Below are 16320 nucleotides of genomic sequence, written 5' to 3' on the forward strand. Positions count from 1 at the left end.
TTACCATCGCACTTTGTTCCATGTCTGAGTGGCACCCTGGGGTGACCCAGCAACCATAGGAACTTGGACAGAATTCTTGGCACAGGGCACCATGCTATCCAGCTTTTGTGCTAGAGCCTTACATGTGGCGTCCAGAGCCTGCAGCTTGGATTCAATGCATTCCAATCGCTGGCTGACTGATGCCGTGAATGAGACCATCAGGTTCTGAGAAGAAGGTTGTTCCAATACAAACGTGTCAGCAGTTCCACAAATGTCAAACAATAAACTATGTAGGAAAAGGAAAAAGGGCTTTGAACTGTGTCCATTGTAGAAAAGCATAAAATACCTTCAGGTAGCCTATGTCCTGATTGTTGCTGCTGTTCTCTTGGCTGCTGCAGAATTTTCTCCTTTTCCTCTGAGGACTTGCCTCATTTTGTCCTTGACTGTCCAGCATGTTTGCTATGATGCAAAAAGACACAATTTGACTAACAAGCACAGTTCAAAAGAATGTTAATATCTTTTCACATTGCGCTCAATGACTCTTACCTGGTCGGCCCTCTGAGTTAAAATCCTCCACTGTTATTTGTACAATTTCTTCCAATTCCTCTTCAGACATAGCTCAGGGCTAGAATAAGATGAAATAATCTTTTCAACAGAGAACTTATCAACATCACCCTTTACCACACTAATAAAACATGAGGACATTGAGGAAAACATGACCAATACTTTCAAAATGACGTGCACGTTCATGAATTTAAATTTTGTGGTAGCTAAATTTCAGGAATCAAATTGGATATTTGAAACTTTCCATGGAAGCGGATGAGAATTAAAGAAAATAAATCTGCAATATGGGCGGCACGGTGGTTGAGTGGTTAGCACGTCCACCCCTCCCAGTTCTGAGGACGCAAGATCGAGTCCAGGCTCCGGCCTTCCTGGGTGGAGCGTGCATGTTCTCCGATGCCTGCGTGGGTCTTCTCCGGGTACTCCGGTCTCCTCCCACATTCCAAAGACATGCTTAGCAGCTTAACTGATCAATCTGAATTGTCCCTGGGTGTGATTGTGAGTGTTTGTTCATATCTGTGTGACCTGTAATTGGCTGGCAACCAGTTCAGGGTGTACCCCGCCTTCCCCAAAGGGATAGGTTCCAGCATCCCCGCGACCCTGGTGAGGAGTTAGCGGTTTAGAAAATGGATGGATGAAATCTGCAATATTTTCACAGATAAATCTACAATTCTACAAGTATTTCCGGACAATGAACTGTTTGGCTGTTTTAAATACATTTGTAATTCTCTTTGTTTAGTTTGACAAATAACTTCAAGTTGCATAAAATTGATTATGGCGTAATTGTATGGAGCCACAACACTGGGTTTTACAGTTTTTCAGTTTCAACTAGCTGGGTTTCAGTTACACTTCTCTTTTTTTCAGTTTCAACTTATTGGCAGGGTTTTAAAGGGATAGTCCGGATTTTTTGACATGAATCTCTATTTCGTCCTCACCTCCAGTGTGTGCGATCAGCACTGACTTACACTTGACAGTGTTCTGTGAGACGAGTTCTGGTCTGGTCTGGTGTTGGACGAGAAGAAAATAGTCCGGCGAGTTGGCCGGGGCCACTTAAATGAAGCGTTTTTCTTCTAAAAACAATTTGTGTTCAAAAGAGTGATACATTTGCACACAAAACTCCCTCTTGAAAAAAAATCTGACTCCATTACCCCCCGGGCACTATTTTTCTGTTCATTCGTATCACTGCGCGTCGGCCTGCAGACAGCTGATAGTTGCGCCTTCCGCCTTCGAAAAGACAAACAACTTGTAGATTAGTGCGCGTAAAAAAAATCTGCATATTGGCATTGAAAAAAAAAAAAAGACATCCTAATACAAAAAAATGTGGTTAAAGAAAATTGTGTTTTTTCAATGTTTGTATTTTATTTTTCAATACAACCTTTTACAATGACAATTGTTTTTATTTTTTCAATACCAAATCTTATTGTCAGCTTTGTGGCTCCATAGATGACGATCCTGATCATGAATCAGGTGTGTTAGTGGTGAGAACAATGTATAACAGGCTGGATAGGGGCTCTCGAGGACCGAACTTGGCCACCCCTGGTTTAGTGCCATACTTCATGTGGCTACCTTGCCACAAGAAAGAATAAAGATGCACCTTCGAAATGCAGTGTAAAAATTATCCATATATATTACTGTATTTTATATGATAATGTAGTAGCTCATCTGGAAAGACTTAGTTCCAGTCCCGCAGCGGACCAATGAAAATAGTTGTTGGAGATGCTGATGTCTAGGTGCCCTTGAAAAACGCATTAACCTGACCCCACTAACTTGTTTGTGCAGCATCGCTCCTTGCATGCATGTGTGTGCGTGATCTGGTTGAAGGTTCTCTCCGTGACGTGCAACATAAATAGACAGTATAGTGTGATGGATTATAGTAAATAAGAGTTGTAACAGAAAACTTCCATAAATCTTGACTGGTGACACCTCGTGTAATAAACTAAGAAAAAAATTAAGTAGCCAACTGTGGAGGAATTTTTTTTTTAGCAAAAATGCGACTGCATACAAGAAAAATTGCATCACTGTGGTAATATTTATAATTCTATTTAAATATATAATGTACTGCATAGTCACGAACCTGTTTCATTTGTACACAATATCATGCAATATGCTCCAATGTTTACCGTGAATATACATGGTCAAAAAAAAACAAAAAAAACAACAACACTTAAATCCAAAGGATAAATAATGATACATTCACAGTAGGTGAGGAAAACAATATCGTTTATTTGATCTCAAGTGTGTACGTTATCTCCTCGGGGTTAAATCCGAATTTTATTAATTCATAAATCGAACAAATTCTGTAAAATCATCTTTTTTACGAATTGAGCCAATGACGACATTAGCTTGTTTGAGCTTTCATTGCACGTAGCAATCTTGGTAGACGTGAAATATTACTAAGGGCACATTTTTATTTTCGCATTTTAAGGGCGCTATTAGATAATAATGGATGGGTGGATGGATATGGTCTTATGATGAAAAGCTCGGTACTTTTTGTAAATGACCAGCTAGATAGGACCGAATCGCCTCATCTTTATATTTAAATCATCTTTATAATTAAATAAATGAGAACAGAATAAGTAAGCCATGTTAAGCGGAATCTAATTGGCATCATAACGTTTGGTCTATATTGATGGCTTATACGAAAATGTTAGCACTAATTAGCTGGCGCGAAGTCGTGCGCTAACGTTAAAGCTGATGCAAATAGTCCAATAAGCTAGCCCTGGTGGTTAGCATGCTAGTTGGGCCTAAAGGCCACAAAAACATTGTACGATTGTCGTAAACCTGTGGGAGAAAATAACGATGAAATAATGTTTGAAACGGATTGATTTCCTCACTACTGGCAAACAAGATGTTCGCCGTCCTGGATCGGCTTATATTACCGTGTGAATGATGAATTCTCGTGTTGTTTGTCGAGGTTCCGATAACGGCGTCGTTCCTCGCGAGAGATGAGCCAGCTGCGTAGCGCGCCTGCTCACTGGTGCCAAACTAGTGTTGCGTTCAGGGACCGTACAGACACGGTGAGCTCAATCTTCCCTTGCCACTAGGGCATTGTACCAAAATTATTCTTTGTTCAATTATTTCGACCGAACAGGTGCTCACTTAACGCGTGAAGTGTGATTCATAAAATCAACATTATGCTCATAACTTTGTGTTCAAAACATATGGGTGCATAAAAATGGAAATAACGTTTTGTTTTGGGGTTGTATGTGTTTGTGTATATAGGTAGGTGATCATCTTTTGACGTATATATTGGGTTTCTCCCTTCACTTTCTACAACTTATAAATGAAACATGAACTGATGGGAATAAATAAGTTGTCAGTAAAAGTGACAATGTAAGATGGCTTCCCTCTGGCTTCAGCCACAAGTGTCCTATTGACAGTCCAAATACGTGGGTAAAATACAGGCTCTGATTCAGGCCTAGGCAAAGTACGCCTGGGGGCCACATCCTTCATAGTGACCATAAAGTCAAATGAAAATACAGAATAAGTGGTGATTTTACTTAGAAAATTGTGTTTTTATTTAATGTGCACGTGTGGACACTAACGAGGTAGCAAGAAAGAGCTAGCTACGACTTGTCTGCAGTGTTGTCAGTTTTTCGTTTTCGCTATATAAAATGACTTTTCCCACACCTCTAGCAACTTTTTTCTCTCTGAAAAAAGGTGACTTGCAAAAACAACAGTGGTCCTAAGGTTAACAACATTGTTATTTCTTGCACGGTAAAGAGAAGATGGCCAGGAAGATTCATACTGTACATATTGATTGTTAAGTCATAGGTCCAGTGAATGACTTCGCCAGTATAGCTACCAGAATGCTCCGGTGAAACGACATTTCACTTTTTCTGCCTGATGAAGTCCTTTGTTGTGTTAGCAATGTGTTTTAGTTTAGCAATGTGTTTAGATTAGTTTGGATGCATTTTTCTATAAATTTCCAGACAAAATGATTTTGTAGACTTTAGAATTCATTCTGCTGGTACCATCATGAGTTACATCATCAATAAAGATTAGCGAGTCATGTGAGCCCAAGCCATGACATTACCTCCGCCATGTTTTACAAATGAGCTTGTGTGTTTTGGATCATAAGTAGATCCTTTCTTTCTCCATACTACAGCCATTCCACTTTTCCTGAGATTAAGATTAATTTATACCAAAAGTGATGAAATTGTGATTTAGATTTTAGGTTTATGAATATATATTTGATGTGTTCATGTTTAAGTCAGTATTCATGGTCATGGTCATGGTACATGATGACCTTTGTTGGGTGAGACCTTCATTTTTTTATTTTTTTTTATTTTTGGATCATAATTTACCAAAGTAAACATTCACAAATTAATAGTTTTATAATTAACAAAACACATGTATTACATTGATTCATAATTGAAATAAATCATAGAGTACACAGAGGTGTGATTTGTTTTTAAAATAAATACAATAAATGACAACTCAATAAGAAACATCTTGTATTTTCAACTGTGAATATAACAGATCTTTAAAGTTAACTTAACAGCTACACAAAAAATTGTTTCGCTCAAATGCTTCAGGTCGGTCGGGGTGGAGGTGGTCTAGGACCTCCCTTTTTGCTGCAAGAAAAGAAATCAGAGGTTAAAAGCATGTACTTAGAATTATCCAAATTTCCATTTATTTTTTCTTACCCACCTTCCCTCCTGTTTCTTGACAGGAATAACCAGTTTAAACTCTGGTGGGAGCTCATCCTCCGTGTATTGTTTATCGGTGAAATATACCCTCCTAATACGACAATTAGCATGAATCTGAAAGAAAAACAGATTGATAAAACAAATAAGTTTTTTAGATGGGTTGTACAGGTTCAAGTTTACTACTATCACGTGTGCCTTGCAAGCATACATTAAAGTGAATTTCTCATTTAGACCCATCACGGATGCTCAACAAAAATATAAATGCAACACTTCTGTTTTTACTCCCATTTTTTATGAGATGAACGCAAACATTTAAAACTTGTTCCACATACACATTACACAATATCACAATTTCCCTCAAATATTGTTCACAAACCAGTCTAAATCTGTGATAGTGAACACTTCTCCTTTTGCCAAGATAATCCATCCCACCTCACACGTGTGCAATATCAAGATGCTGATTAGACACCATGATTACTGCACAGGTGTGACTAAGACTGCCCACAATAAAAGGCCACTCTGAAATGTGCAGTTCTGTTTTATTGGGGGTGGTGGGGTCAGGGGACTCAGAAAACTTGTTGTCTGAACTGGTTCAGAAAACTTGTTGTGAATCATCTTCTCATTTTGCCTGTCATTCTTGTTTCGGTGCTTTTTACATGACAATTAAAATATCAGAAAGATGTTAACAATTGGACCCTACTTGGATTGTTTGTTCAATAATTTCTATTTCTACAAATATTACTTTATATATGTTCTTCAGGAACATTTAGTGATCACTTTCCTCTGCTATCTGTACACACACATACCTGCACACGTTGTGTCTCCACATAACTTGTTCCATAAGCCCTCCTGGTGATGTCTGCCAAGTTGAACTGAAACTGGTTCCAGCGGTCATCAACACTAATTGGCATCGTGCACATAAATGAATTCACTTGGGTCTTGCTGTGGTGATTACTTGCACGAAATCGCCGGCGTAAATTCTGATCATCTAACACCTGAAAGTGGAAAGCGGAGTAAACTAAGAGTATGGCTCCCCATGAATAGCAACACCGTAGTTATTGTATGTAATCAACACGTGTAAGTGCATGTTTCAGTGCCTGGACTTCAAAGCTGAAGTATTTCCTGGTTTTCTTGACGATCATCACAAGAAAAGGCATTTTGATACCAAGTGTCTGCCTGGGGTCAGCGGGACACGTGATGTAGTTGGTACTGTAGAAGCACAGGGATATCAAAGGTGATTGTTGAGCAGCGGTGCACTATTTCTGAAGATCTGAGTTAAAACATCAAACTCACCTAACATTTGAACCCTCCACCTCCAACACGAGCGAGTTGATGTCATTGTCTGTAACTCGTTTGATATGACCGTTCTTCACCTGTGAAACACAAAAGAAATGCAGTATGTCTTAGTGCGGGAGCGAGGTTTTAATTATGCTCAACTACTTTGCGGAATGACAATTTTTAAATTATTTAGCAAGAGATGTTCATGAATCCCCATTAACTTAGTAGACGTTGAAACTGATTATAATCACTCATATTTTAGATAGCTACATTATATATAACACACAAAGAGGAATTGATGATTTTATGATCCTAAACTAATTATGAAAATGCTTAATAAATGTATTCACTGCATATTATTGTACTACACACAGAACCACAGTCAATATATCATATACCACTTTGCATTCATTGTACATTACTGTAGTATAAATGCACTGTCCTTTTTTTGCCTGCAATATACCAACATGCAAGATGTTGACTTTTTTTTTTTTTTTTTTAAAGTTTCGATTCAAATTAATGTTCAACCCCCTGCTGCTGTTTTGTCCGTTCCATATTATTAATAAGAGGGTATATGTGTGAATATTAATTAAATTACCAACCGCCGCCTGTAATCTTACCAATTGTGATACTAAATAACGGGTTTTATTCATTTATTTATTCATTCGTGTTGTTATTACTTCAGCAGCGGGTGCTTCATAATGACATCTAGCATAGCAAAGGCGTCATAAAACGTGCTGCAGGAAGTTTAAAATATAAACAACTAACCCCAGCCCGGAGACGTAGACGACCAACTGGCCTACCTTTATATCCCATATCTGAAGAGGTTTGCTGCCGATGCTATACAATATAGACAGAAATCCACCTTGAAAGGTACTTCTAAACATGTTGTGCGTGAACGATGCTTTTTACTGACCCGATTGGGTCAGACATCCAGAAGCACGTTTGTTGTTGTGTGTATGCTGTAAACTCCGCATGCTTTGCAAAAGCACTCAATCAAAGGCCGTCAAACACACGCAATCAAAACAAGCATACGTCATACCTTTCAGCCACACTTTGCGCGTCTTGATGGGCATATTCGTCATTGTTTCCTTATTTAATCCATTTATTGACTGGCGAGATTTGACGAAACAACAGTAACACCGGCAACATTTTTTTTTTAAAATTTACTTCCAAAGCATTGGTTTTGAAAGAGACCAAATTAAGAAAAGAAAAAGTAAAATTGTATAAATTCCCAGGCTAGATAGATACCCAGCTCGCTGTCGCAGCCGACTTCACTACGTGACTATGTGGCGGCCATGTTGGGGAGGTCGACGTTCCGTCAAATGCAACGCACGGACGTTAAATGAAGTCATAACCTGCTTATTTCTTAACCAATTTTTATGAGGTTTACCTTTTTGTCAAGGCGTGTACTGTCATCATATAACTTGTTGCTTCAGGTGGGGGAGCAGAAAAAAATACCATCTAGCCCCCAGGCACGGAACTCATGGGGACGTATCGTATCTATTTTTCCATATCTGTAGTTGAACTGATTGGCTCGGGTCTAGCCTTGGCAAAGTGCTGACTAGCCTACTGTAAATAAAAATACAGATTGTAGTATTTTAAAAAAGGTAAAGTAGCCTAATAAAGTAAAAAGTAAAAACTCTGAAATGTACTTCAGTGCAAAAGTAAAAATTGTCCAATAACTCTTGGTCCCCTGAAAAAAGAGACAGCTACATTCTAAATCCCTGCTCCAATTTGGATGTCACTACTCTCAAAGCAGAGAGCCTGCACGTTAATTCTATATTGATTATGTGATTGTAACCTGGATATGTTTTTGTCAACAACTAAAATAACAAAACTTGTGCCACTGTCTAAATATTTTTGGGCTTATTTGTATACTGTTGGTTTCTCAACCTGGAATAGACTACATTCATATGTTGCATAATGAAAGTGACTCGAACAAGTTGAAGCAAGGAAGGAAGTATTGAGTAAACAGAAGAGGGAGCTGGTATTGCAGAATGTGTGAAATTCAGGACGAGCTGGTTGCTCTCGCTTCCTGACAATAGAGCAGCAAAGGTACCACAGCACAAGTGTGCGCGGAGGGCAAAGGGCAGCTGACTTGGGCGCACCTCTTCACAACGCTTCGAGCACAACGTTGACGCTCACACGACCAGCAACACCATGAAGTTCCATGGAGAGGAAACGCTTTTCTTCCTTTCAGCTCTGTTGTATTTCTGTGTTGCAGCAGAACGCGATGGTGAGTGACATTCAGGACAGCCATTTCATTGATTTAATTTTTGAAATTTCATTTAAAGCATTGTTGCCTGACATGGAATTGCATTTAAATGTCTTATAGCATAATCTACTGCTGTTGATCTTCCTTGTGTTTCGCTAATCCAGCAGCAAACAATTACATAAAATGATTTCTTTTCTTCTCACGCTCATGCAGATGCAGGATTATTAGTTTTTTATACTGTGATTTTATGTTGTGTTACGTTGTGTGATGACAGATGCATTATATACAAGATTAACCTTTACTCATTCCATTCCGTTATTTTTTTTAACCACAGAAACAAAGTAATTGCATCACAGAAGCGTCCAAACCGGGACACCAGTCACCTATGTACCACTAACCTGACTTGTGCAATGTTTTGCCATCTGTTCACATCAATCATATTGACTGAATGAAGTTTTGAACTGACTGGATGTTTATTTTATGGCTATTATAAGTCTTAATCTTAAAAAGATCAAACCAGCAAAAATCTTGTTTGGTTTCCGCTCTAGTAAACACTTGATCAGTACTTACTTGATCTGACACCTTTACATTTTAACTAGTGTCAGAGTGTCTAGCAACTTATTTACTCGTAATATGAACTGCAAGGGAGGAGGGGCTTCTTTTTTTTTTGTTCCATGTCACCTGATATACCCCCCTACTGACAAAAGCACCAGCCACTGATATCAAGTCAGATGATGTAACATATCAATGAATGAAGCAGAGTTCACATTTGCCTTATCTCAAGCATGTGTTGGCTGTTTATGATCAGTTGAAATCATTTTTAATTACATACTTTGATCTTGACAGCGCCTGTTGTCCACACGGACCTTGGCAGCCTGAAAGGCGTGCATGCAAGTGTAAAAGGGAAGGAGATGGGTGTCTACGCCTACCTGGGCGTCCCATTTGCCAAGCCACCTGTTGGCCCTGGTCTGAGACTGGCTCCACCCCAGAAAGTGGAGGCATGGCAGGGAGTGAGAGACGCCAGCAGGCAGCCACCAATGTAAGAATAACTGTGCTCCAATTGCGTGATACTGCTCTTGAGAGAAATGTTGTCATCTCTGACTTTTATACATGCAAAAAAATTCTTTCTTCAGGTGCATTCAACATAAACAGTTCCTTACAGATCTTCTGCAGATGATAGATGGCATAGCAGAAGACATTCCGGATGTTTCAGAGGACTGTCTTTACCTCAACATTTACACTCCTGCAAACAGAGCTCATGATGCTAAGCTTCCAGTAAGAAATATCTGCTGCTGTAATCCGCTGCCCTCAATAGTTATTCTATTTTTATTTTTTTATTTTATTTTTTACTTGTATGCAAGATTCAGTTTGACTCTCTGTAACTGTTCATATCTAAGTTTAAATCAGACCTAAGCCGGTTCAAAATGTATTTGTGGCTCGTTTTCGTCTGACCAGGTCATGGCATGGATCCATGGTGGGGGCTTTGCTTTAGGATCAGCTTCAATGTATGACGGATCCGCCCTGGCTGCTTACCAGGATGTGGTTGTGGTGCTGATCCAATATCGCTTGGGAGTTTTGGGCTTTCTCAGGTAAATAATATCATTGAATTTTTTTCTATCTGACTTCTAAAACACTCATCCTGGTTATCGTGGGAGGAGTCTTTATCAACTGATTTGGGGCAGGAGGCTTGCAACACATTTGGTTGCAACACACTTTGGTTGCCAGGTCACCAAACATCCAATCATAGTTAAATTCAAATCAATCTGTTAAAGGGGGGGGTGGGTCCAATATATATATATTTTTTAATTTCAGGACCACATACAGAAATATAGAAGAATGCAAAAGTTGGATATTTTTTTGTAACACTGCAATTTATCAAGCAAACAACTATATATCATCTATACTTTTTCTAGTTATTTTTTAAAAATTTGCTACATAACAGCTATCCATTAAATGCGATAAGGCATATAGTATTGGATTTTCAAGATTTTAGGGTGATGTTGGCCCTGTATCTCACTAGACTAGATCCACCCCTGCACTGAATCCGAACCTATCTCCAGATTCTGAAACAAAACAACAGCAAACTGTAGAAAGCTGGCCATTTTACTTGAGCATCATTAATGTTCTTAAGTTGGAACTTGGAACCATTTTTGTTTCTAAAATGGAATCTTAGTGTTTTGAAATTTATTTTAGTGGTAAATAGTTTACTGTATTTGTACCTTTGCGTAACCTCCTGACTACCAGCAATTCAAATTTGTCCTCCGTAGTGGACCTTTTTAAACCTGAATATATCCCACCCTGTGCATACGATTGAATTAACTCATTTTGTGCTCTATAGAGGACATTCAGAGCATTCCAATGATACCAAAAGTGTAGGGGTGGGGCTTCCCTCAGTGCAAGCACTTTTTAGGGAAGAGGAATAGTAAGTGTGTAACACTTTTTATTGAACAAATTTAGGCTTTAAATGTTGTTAGCATGTTTTCTATAAGACTCTTAAGAACACATTAAAGTATTGTGTGAATTATTTCAACTGTATTTGAGCCGAGCATTTTAGTTAAAAAAAAAAGTCCTCTGTCGTAGACACATCATAGCTTAAAAATAGGAACTTTTTTTTTCTTTCCATCCATCCATCCATCCATCCATCCATTTTCTTGCTCGCATAATCCTCACAAGGGTTGCGGGGGGTGCTGGAGCCTATCTCAGCTGGCTCTGGGCAGTAGGCGGGGGACACCCTGGACTGATTTGCCAACCAATTGCAGCATTTTGTACATAGGAGTCTGCAAACTCAAGTTGATTGCACACTAAAAATAGAATCTCTGAACCATTTTAACATTACAATTTGCGGGCAACAATCATAACTTGTGGTCATGTATGTCTTATATAGCACAGGAGATGAGCATCTGCCCGGTAACTTTGGCCTGCTGGACCAGGTTGAAGCCCTCCGCTGGATCCAAAAGCACATCGCCAACTTTGGGGGAGATCCAGCCTCAGTCACCGTTTTCGGAGAGTCTGCTGGTGGAGTGAGCGTTTCCCTGTTGGTGAGACTCACTTGATGCATCAGCATTCTGAAATTCTTTATTGGTGGTCACAGGGGATTTGATGCAGTGATTTTGGGTTTATAAACAGCTTCTATCACCATTATCCAATGGCCTGATCCATCGAGCCATTGCTGAAAGTGGAACTGCTGTAATGGATGCGTTGGTGTCAAATGATCCTCTACCAATAGCACAGGTTGGTTCAAATTCAAAATTCTAGATAGTTTGGTTTCAAATAAACAGTGCCTTGTGAAAATAACCTCCGCTTTAACTTTGTGTTCCTTGGTCTTCATGATGCCTCATGATGCTGTTTGCTCCCCAATATTCTTTCCACAGACCTCACAGAGAAGATGCATTTATACTGAGATTAGTTCACACACAGGTGGACTGTATTTATCATCATCAGTCATTTTGGTCAACATTTGGTTCATCAGAAATCATGAGAGAACTTCTGGATTGGTTTGCTGCACTCAGAGAAAAGGGGGGGACTAATTTAGCGCGGCCTTCTTTTTAGTTATTCGTTCGTAAGAATAAATTGCAAAAATGTTTAAAATATTGGATACTTCACAAGTGTGCCACACTCGGTGTGTAGATTCTTCACAACAAAAAACAAGAGCCAATTTTATATCTTCATGTTTGAAGACTGAAATGTGGCAAAAAGTTACAAAAAAAAATCAAGGGGAATTGAGATTAATACAGTCGCAAAGGACTGGAAGAATTGTAACTTATGAATTCTTGTTATGCATCTTCAGGTTGTGGCTAATGCATCTGGATGTAGCATAGAAAGCACACAGGCGATTGCTTCCTGCTTGAGAAACATTGACATTGACCATTTCTTGACTTTAGCACAGGTACGCAAAACTGATATCAACTCAGAATTATTCTAAAGACTTATTGGTGTTAAAATTCATGACATGCTGCCCTGTTTTTGCAACTGCTGTCCGTTATCTAAAATGTCTTTTCCCAGGACCCAACAATAAGAATTTCTATAAATGCGGAAGGACATTTCCTGACCAAGCCAATAAACGAGCTCTTCGAGAAGCATGAAATTCAGACCGTCCCATTCATGACTGGTGTAAATGATGATGAAGGTGGCTGGTTAATTCCTACTGTAAGTGTGCATAATATGTTTCTGCAATCTCTAAACTCCAGCCATGAAAATCTCATGACATCTTCCCTTTTTCCAAGTTCATGGCTCCTCCAAACTGGACTGAAGGAATGGACCGGGAGCAGGTTGTTAACACGATGTCCATCTTCAATGTAAGAAAGACTTGATTCTATAGTATTACCGTACTTTCTTTCACCATTCTGACTTTTTCTGAAGTGTTATTTATGTTCTTCAGCCCAAAGACTCCAGTGTCATAGATTTGATGGTAGAGGAATATATTGGAGCTGGAGAAGATCGTGAGAAAAATAGAGATGGTTTTACTGAGTTCTTTGGGGACTATTTGTTCAACATTCCTGCCATTAAGACTGCAAATGCTCACAGAGGTACAGTGAGTACACAAACAGTTTCCATCATTTTGTATATGGCAACCTACCGTTGACTCTTCTATCTGTAGATGCAGGTGCCCGCGTGTACTTGTATGAGTACCAGCATCCGCCTCATTTCTTGAAGGCAAAAAGGCCAAGCTTTGTTAAGTCTGACCATGCAGACGAAATCTTTACAGTTTTAGGGTTTTGCTTTACAAAACACCAGATTCTACTAAATGGTGAGACCTTATTTGACATGTTAATAAATAGGCCATGTTTACTTTGAGTAGCCTACAAAGTGTTTCACCAAGGCTCTTTGTTTTAGCTACATGCCTAGAGGAAGAAGAACAACTTAGTCGAACGATGATGGCCTACTGGGGTAACTTTGCTCGGACAGGGTAATTACCCAAAACTGCTTTTTATTTAATCCAGATATAATCAGAGTGAAACAAATAATAAGACAACACCTGTCTGTATTGTTTGCATTTATGTAGGTCACCTAATGGAGATGGCCTTGCTCACTGGCCGGCATATGGAACAGAAGAGAAGTACCTAGCAATAAATGCAAAGGAGCAGGTCACTTCCCAGCACCTAAAGAAGGATCGTTTTGTCTTTTTCACTCGGATCCTCCCAGAGAAGGTTCGACTGCATCAAGAGAAGATGGAGCGCAGTGAACTTTAGAAGACTTGTTTCTTTTCCTTTTTAACACATAGTGTGACTAAGACAGTATGTAGGATTTAGTGCTATCTAGTGGCGACCAAGTTCTTCTCCTTCAGGCATCCATAGCACAGATAGATGGCGGCAAAACATGTCACCGGGGTCAGTCTCCACGGTGCGGCGCGACCTGCGCAATATAAAACCCCTAGCAAAAAGTATGGAATCACCAGTCTTAGACGAGCACTCACTCAGACGTTTTATTCTGTAGATCAAACTCAGATAAAAAGCATGAAACAGTCGTGAGGTAATTCCAAAGTGCAACATCTTGGCTTTCAGAAACACTAAAATAAATGAAGAAAAAACATTGTGCTGGTCAGTAAATGTTACTTTTATAGAGTAATCGCGGGGAAATAAATATGGAATCACTCCATTCTGAGGAAAAAAATATGAAATCATGAAAAAAACAAAAACAATGATGAAACAATCAAAACACATCACTAGTATTTAGTTGCATCACCCCTGGCTTTTATGACAGCTTGCAGTCTCTGAGGCATGGACTTGATGAGTGACAAACAGTATTCTTCATCAATCTGGTGCCACCTCTCTTTGATTACAGTTGCCAAATCATCTTTGCAGGTCGGAGCCTTGCTGTGGACCATTTTTTTTTTCAGTTTCCACCACAGGTTTTCAATTGGGTTGACTGGATGCGTCTCTCTCCAAGCTTTCACAGTTTTTGCTCTGGCATGATGCATTGTCATCTTGGAACATGATTTCATCATCCCCAAATATTTTTTTCAATTGAAGGGATAAGAAAGCTGTCCAAAATGTAAAATGTAAACTTGTGCATTTATTGAAGCTTTAACCACAGCCATCTCCCCAGTGCCTTTGCCTGACATGCAGCCCCATATCATCAAGGATTGTGGGAATTTTGTTTTCTTTAGGCAGTCCTCTTTGTAAATCTCACTGGAACGGCACCAAACAAAAGTTCTAGCGTCATCACCTTGTCCAATGCAGATTCGTGACTCATCACTGAAGATAACCTTCATCCACAGTCCATGATTGCCTCTCCTTAGTCCATTGCAGTCTTGTTCTTTTTTGTTTAAGCGTCAATGATGGTTTCCTCTTCGCTTTCCTGTATGTAAATCCCATTTCCTTTGAGCGATTTTGCACAGTTCTGTCATACATTGACTCCAGCTTCCTCCCATTTCTTCTTCATTTGTCTTGTTGTGCATTTTCCGTTTTCACGACATATGGCCTTTAGTTGTTTGTCTTGACGCTTAGATGTCTTCCTTGGTCTACCAGTACGCTTGACTTTAACAACCTTCCCATGCTGTTTGCACTTGGTCCAGATCTTCGATACAGCTGACTGTGAACAGCCCACATCTTTGGCAACCATACGTGTAGAGTTACCTTCTTCAAGAAGTTTGATAATCCTGTCTTTGGTCTCAAGAGACATCTTCCTTGTTGGAGCCATGATTCTTTCCAATCCACTTGGTCCAGCAGCCCTCCAAGGTGTGATAACTGTACTGTTTGTAACTGCTGACTAACGAGCAGATGCCATTTGAGGCAGGTGCTCAATTAATTAAGGAAAGGAAATTGACTGGGTGTGTCCTTATTTTCTGCTCAAAATGGAGTGACTATATTTTTTTTCCCCTCAGAATGAAGTGATTCCATATTTATTTCCCTGCACTTGCTCTATAAAAGTAACATTTATTGACCAGCAAAATATTTTTTTCTTCATTTCTTTTAGTGTTTCTGAAAGCCAAGATGTTGCACTTTGGAATGACCTTATGACTGTTTCATGCTTTTTATCTGAGTTTGATCTACAGAATAAAACGTCCGAGTGAACGCTTGTCCAAGACATACAGTAAGCTAGTTGTTAAACTAATTTTGAGTGTTTTAACCAAGCAGCATGATGCATTATGACAATTATGTCCTGGTCCACTTCTAAAAAAATATATTTTAATTAAATCAAACACTGTGTGGCATGTTTTATTCTTTATATTAAATATTACATAAACAATGATTGAAAATGCACCTCAACAAGTGACGACCTAACATGTGCCAAGGATGGCTCTTTTTGTTTAGGTGGAAGAAGCAAGTCTTTTCGAGTCAAAGGGCTCAAGTTCAAGTTAAGTCACAAGTCATAGTTGTTAAAAGTCCAAGTCGAGTTGCAAGTCTTTTAACATTTTGTCAAGTCAATTCTAAAGTTGTCAAATTCATGACTCGAGTTTAACTCAAGTCCAAGTTACATGACTTGAGTCGAGTTGAGCTGGCTTCAGGCAGTAGGCGGGGTACACCCTGGACTGGTTGCCAGCCAATCGCAGGGCACACAGAGAACAACAACCATCCACACACACAAGCACGCCTAGGGACAATTCGGAGCATCCAATTAACCTGCCATGAATGTCGTTGGAATGTGGGAGGAGACCGGAGTACCCGGAGGAGACCCACGCAGGCACAGGGA

General features: G+C 39.4%; 3 protein-coding genes across 6 annotated transcripts in view; 1 reads left to right on the forward strand and 2 right to left on the reverse strand.

The window, feature by feature from the left end:
- banp (BTG3 associated nuclear protein) overlaps positions 1-3594 on the reverse strand; it is a 33173-nt gene extending 29579 nt beyond the window's left edge. The window contains exons 1-6 of one of the 2 annotated variants that reach the window (XM_077516554.1): positions 3420-3594; positions 1689-1764; positions 1506-1610; positions 526-604; positions 326-438; positions 5-204 (exon numbers count right to left, since the gene is read on the reverse strand). In XM_077516554.1, coding sequence (XP_077372680.1) covers positions 5-204; positions 326-438; positions 526-595 — 383 coding nt within the window. In that variant the 5' untranslated portion in view covers positions 596-604; positions 1506-1610; positions 1689-1764; positions 3420-3594. The remainder of the gene's footprint in view (positions 1-4; positions 205-325; positions 439-525; positions 605-1505; positions 1611-1688; positions 1765-3419) is intronic. The other variant, XM_077516553.1, reaches the window with a different exon arrangement.
- A 1344-nt stretch (positions 3595-4938) lies between these two features.
- LOC144015995 (cilia- and flagella-associated protein 20-like) lies at positions 4939-7454 on the reverse strand. 3 transcript variants are annotated; one of them, XM_077516556.1, is made up of 6 exons: positions 7274-7454; positions 6486-6565; positions 6290-6401; positions 5999-6187; positions 5194-5306; positions 4939-5117 (listed from the first exon to the last, which is right to left on the reverse strand). In XM_077516556.1, exons 1-6 carry the CDS (start codon positions 7355-7357, stop codon positions 5075-5077), a joined length of 621 nt encoding a protein of 206 aa, XP_077372682.1. In that variant the 5' UTR covers positions 7358-7454; the 3' UTR covers positions 4939-5074. The 3 variants fall into 3 exon arrangements, with proteins under 3 accessions (XP_077372682.1, XP_077372683.1, XP_077372684.1); XM_077516557.1 differs by having other exon boundaries at positions 7239-7444; XM_077516558.1 differs by lacking the exon at positions 7274-7454 and adding an exon at positions 7091-7132.
- LOC144015993 (fatty acyl-CoA hydrolase precursor, medium chain-like) lies at positions 7281-15829 on the forward strand. The gene is made up of 13 exons (XM_077516555.1): positions 7281-8709; positions 9535-9727; positions 9822-9963; positions 10144-10277; positions 11573-11726; positions 11815-11919; positions 12476-12574; positions 12691-12834; positions 12912-12983; positions 13067-13214; positions 13286-13435; positions 13522-13594; positions 13691-15829. The coding sequence occupies exons 1-13, from the start codon at positions 8634-8636 to the stop codon at positions 13875-13877; spliced, it is 1677 nt and encodes a 558-aa protein (XP_077372681.1). The 5' UTR covers positions 7281-8633; the 3' UTR covers positions 13878-15829.
- The last annotated feature ends 491 nt before the right edge of the window (positions 15830-16320 follow it).

This window comes from Festucalex cinctus, chromosome 3 (assembly GCF_051991245.1).
Source record: "Festucalex cinctus isolate MCC-2025b chromosome 3, RoL_Fcin_1.0, whole genome shotgun sequence".
In the NCBI taxonomy this organism is placed as follows: Eukaryota; Metazoa; Chordata; class Actinopteri; order Syngnathiformes; family Syngnathidae; genus Festucalex; species Festucalex cinctus.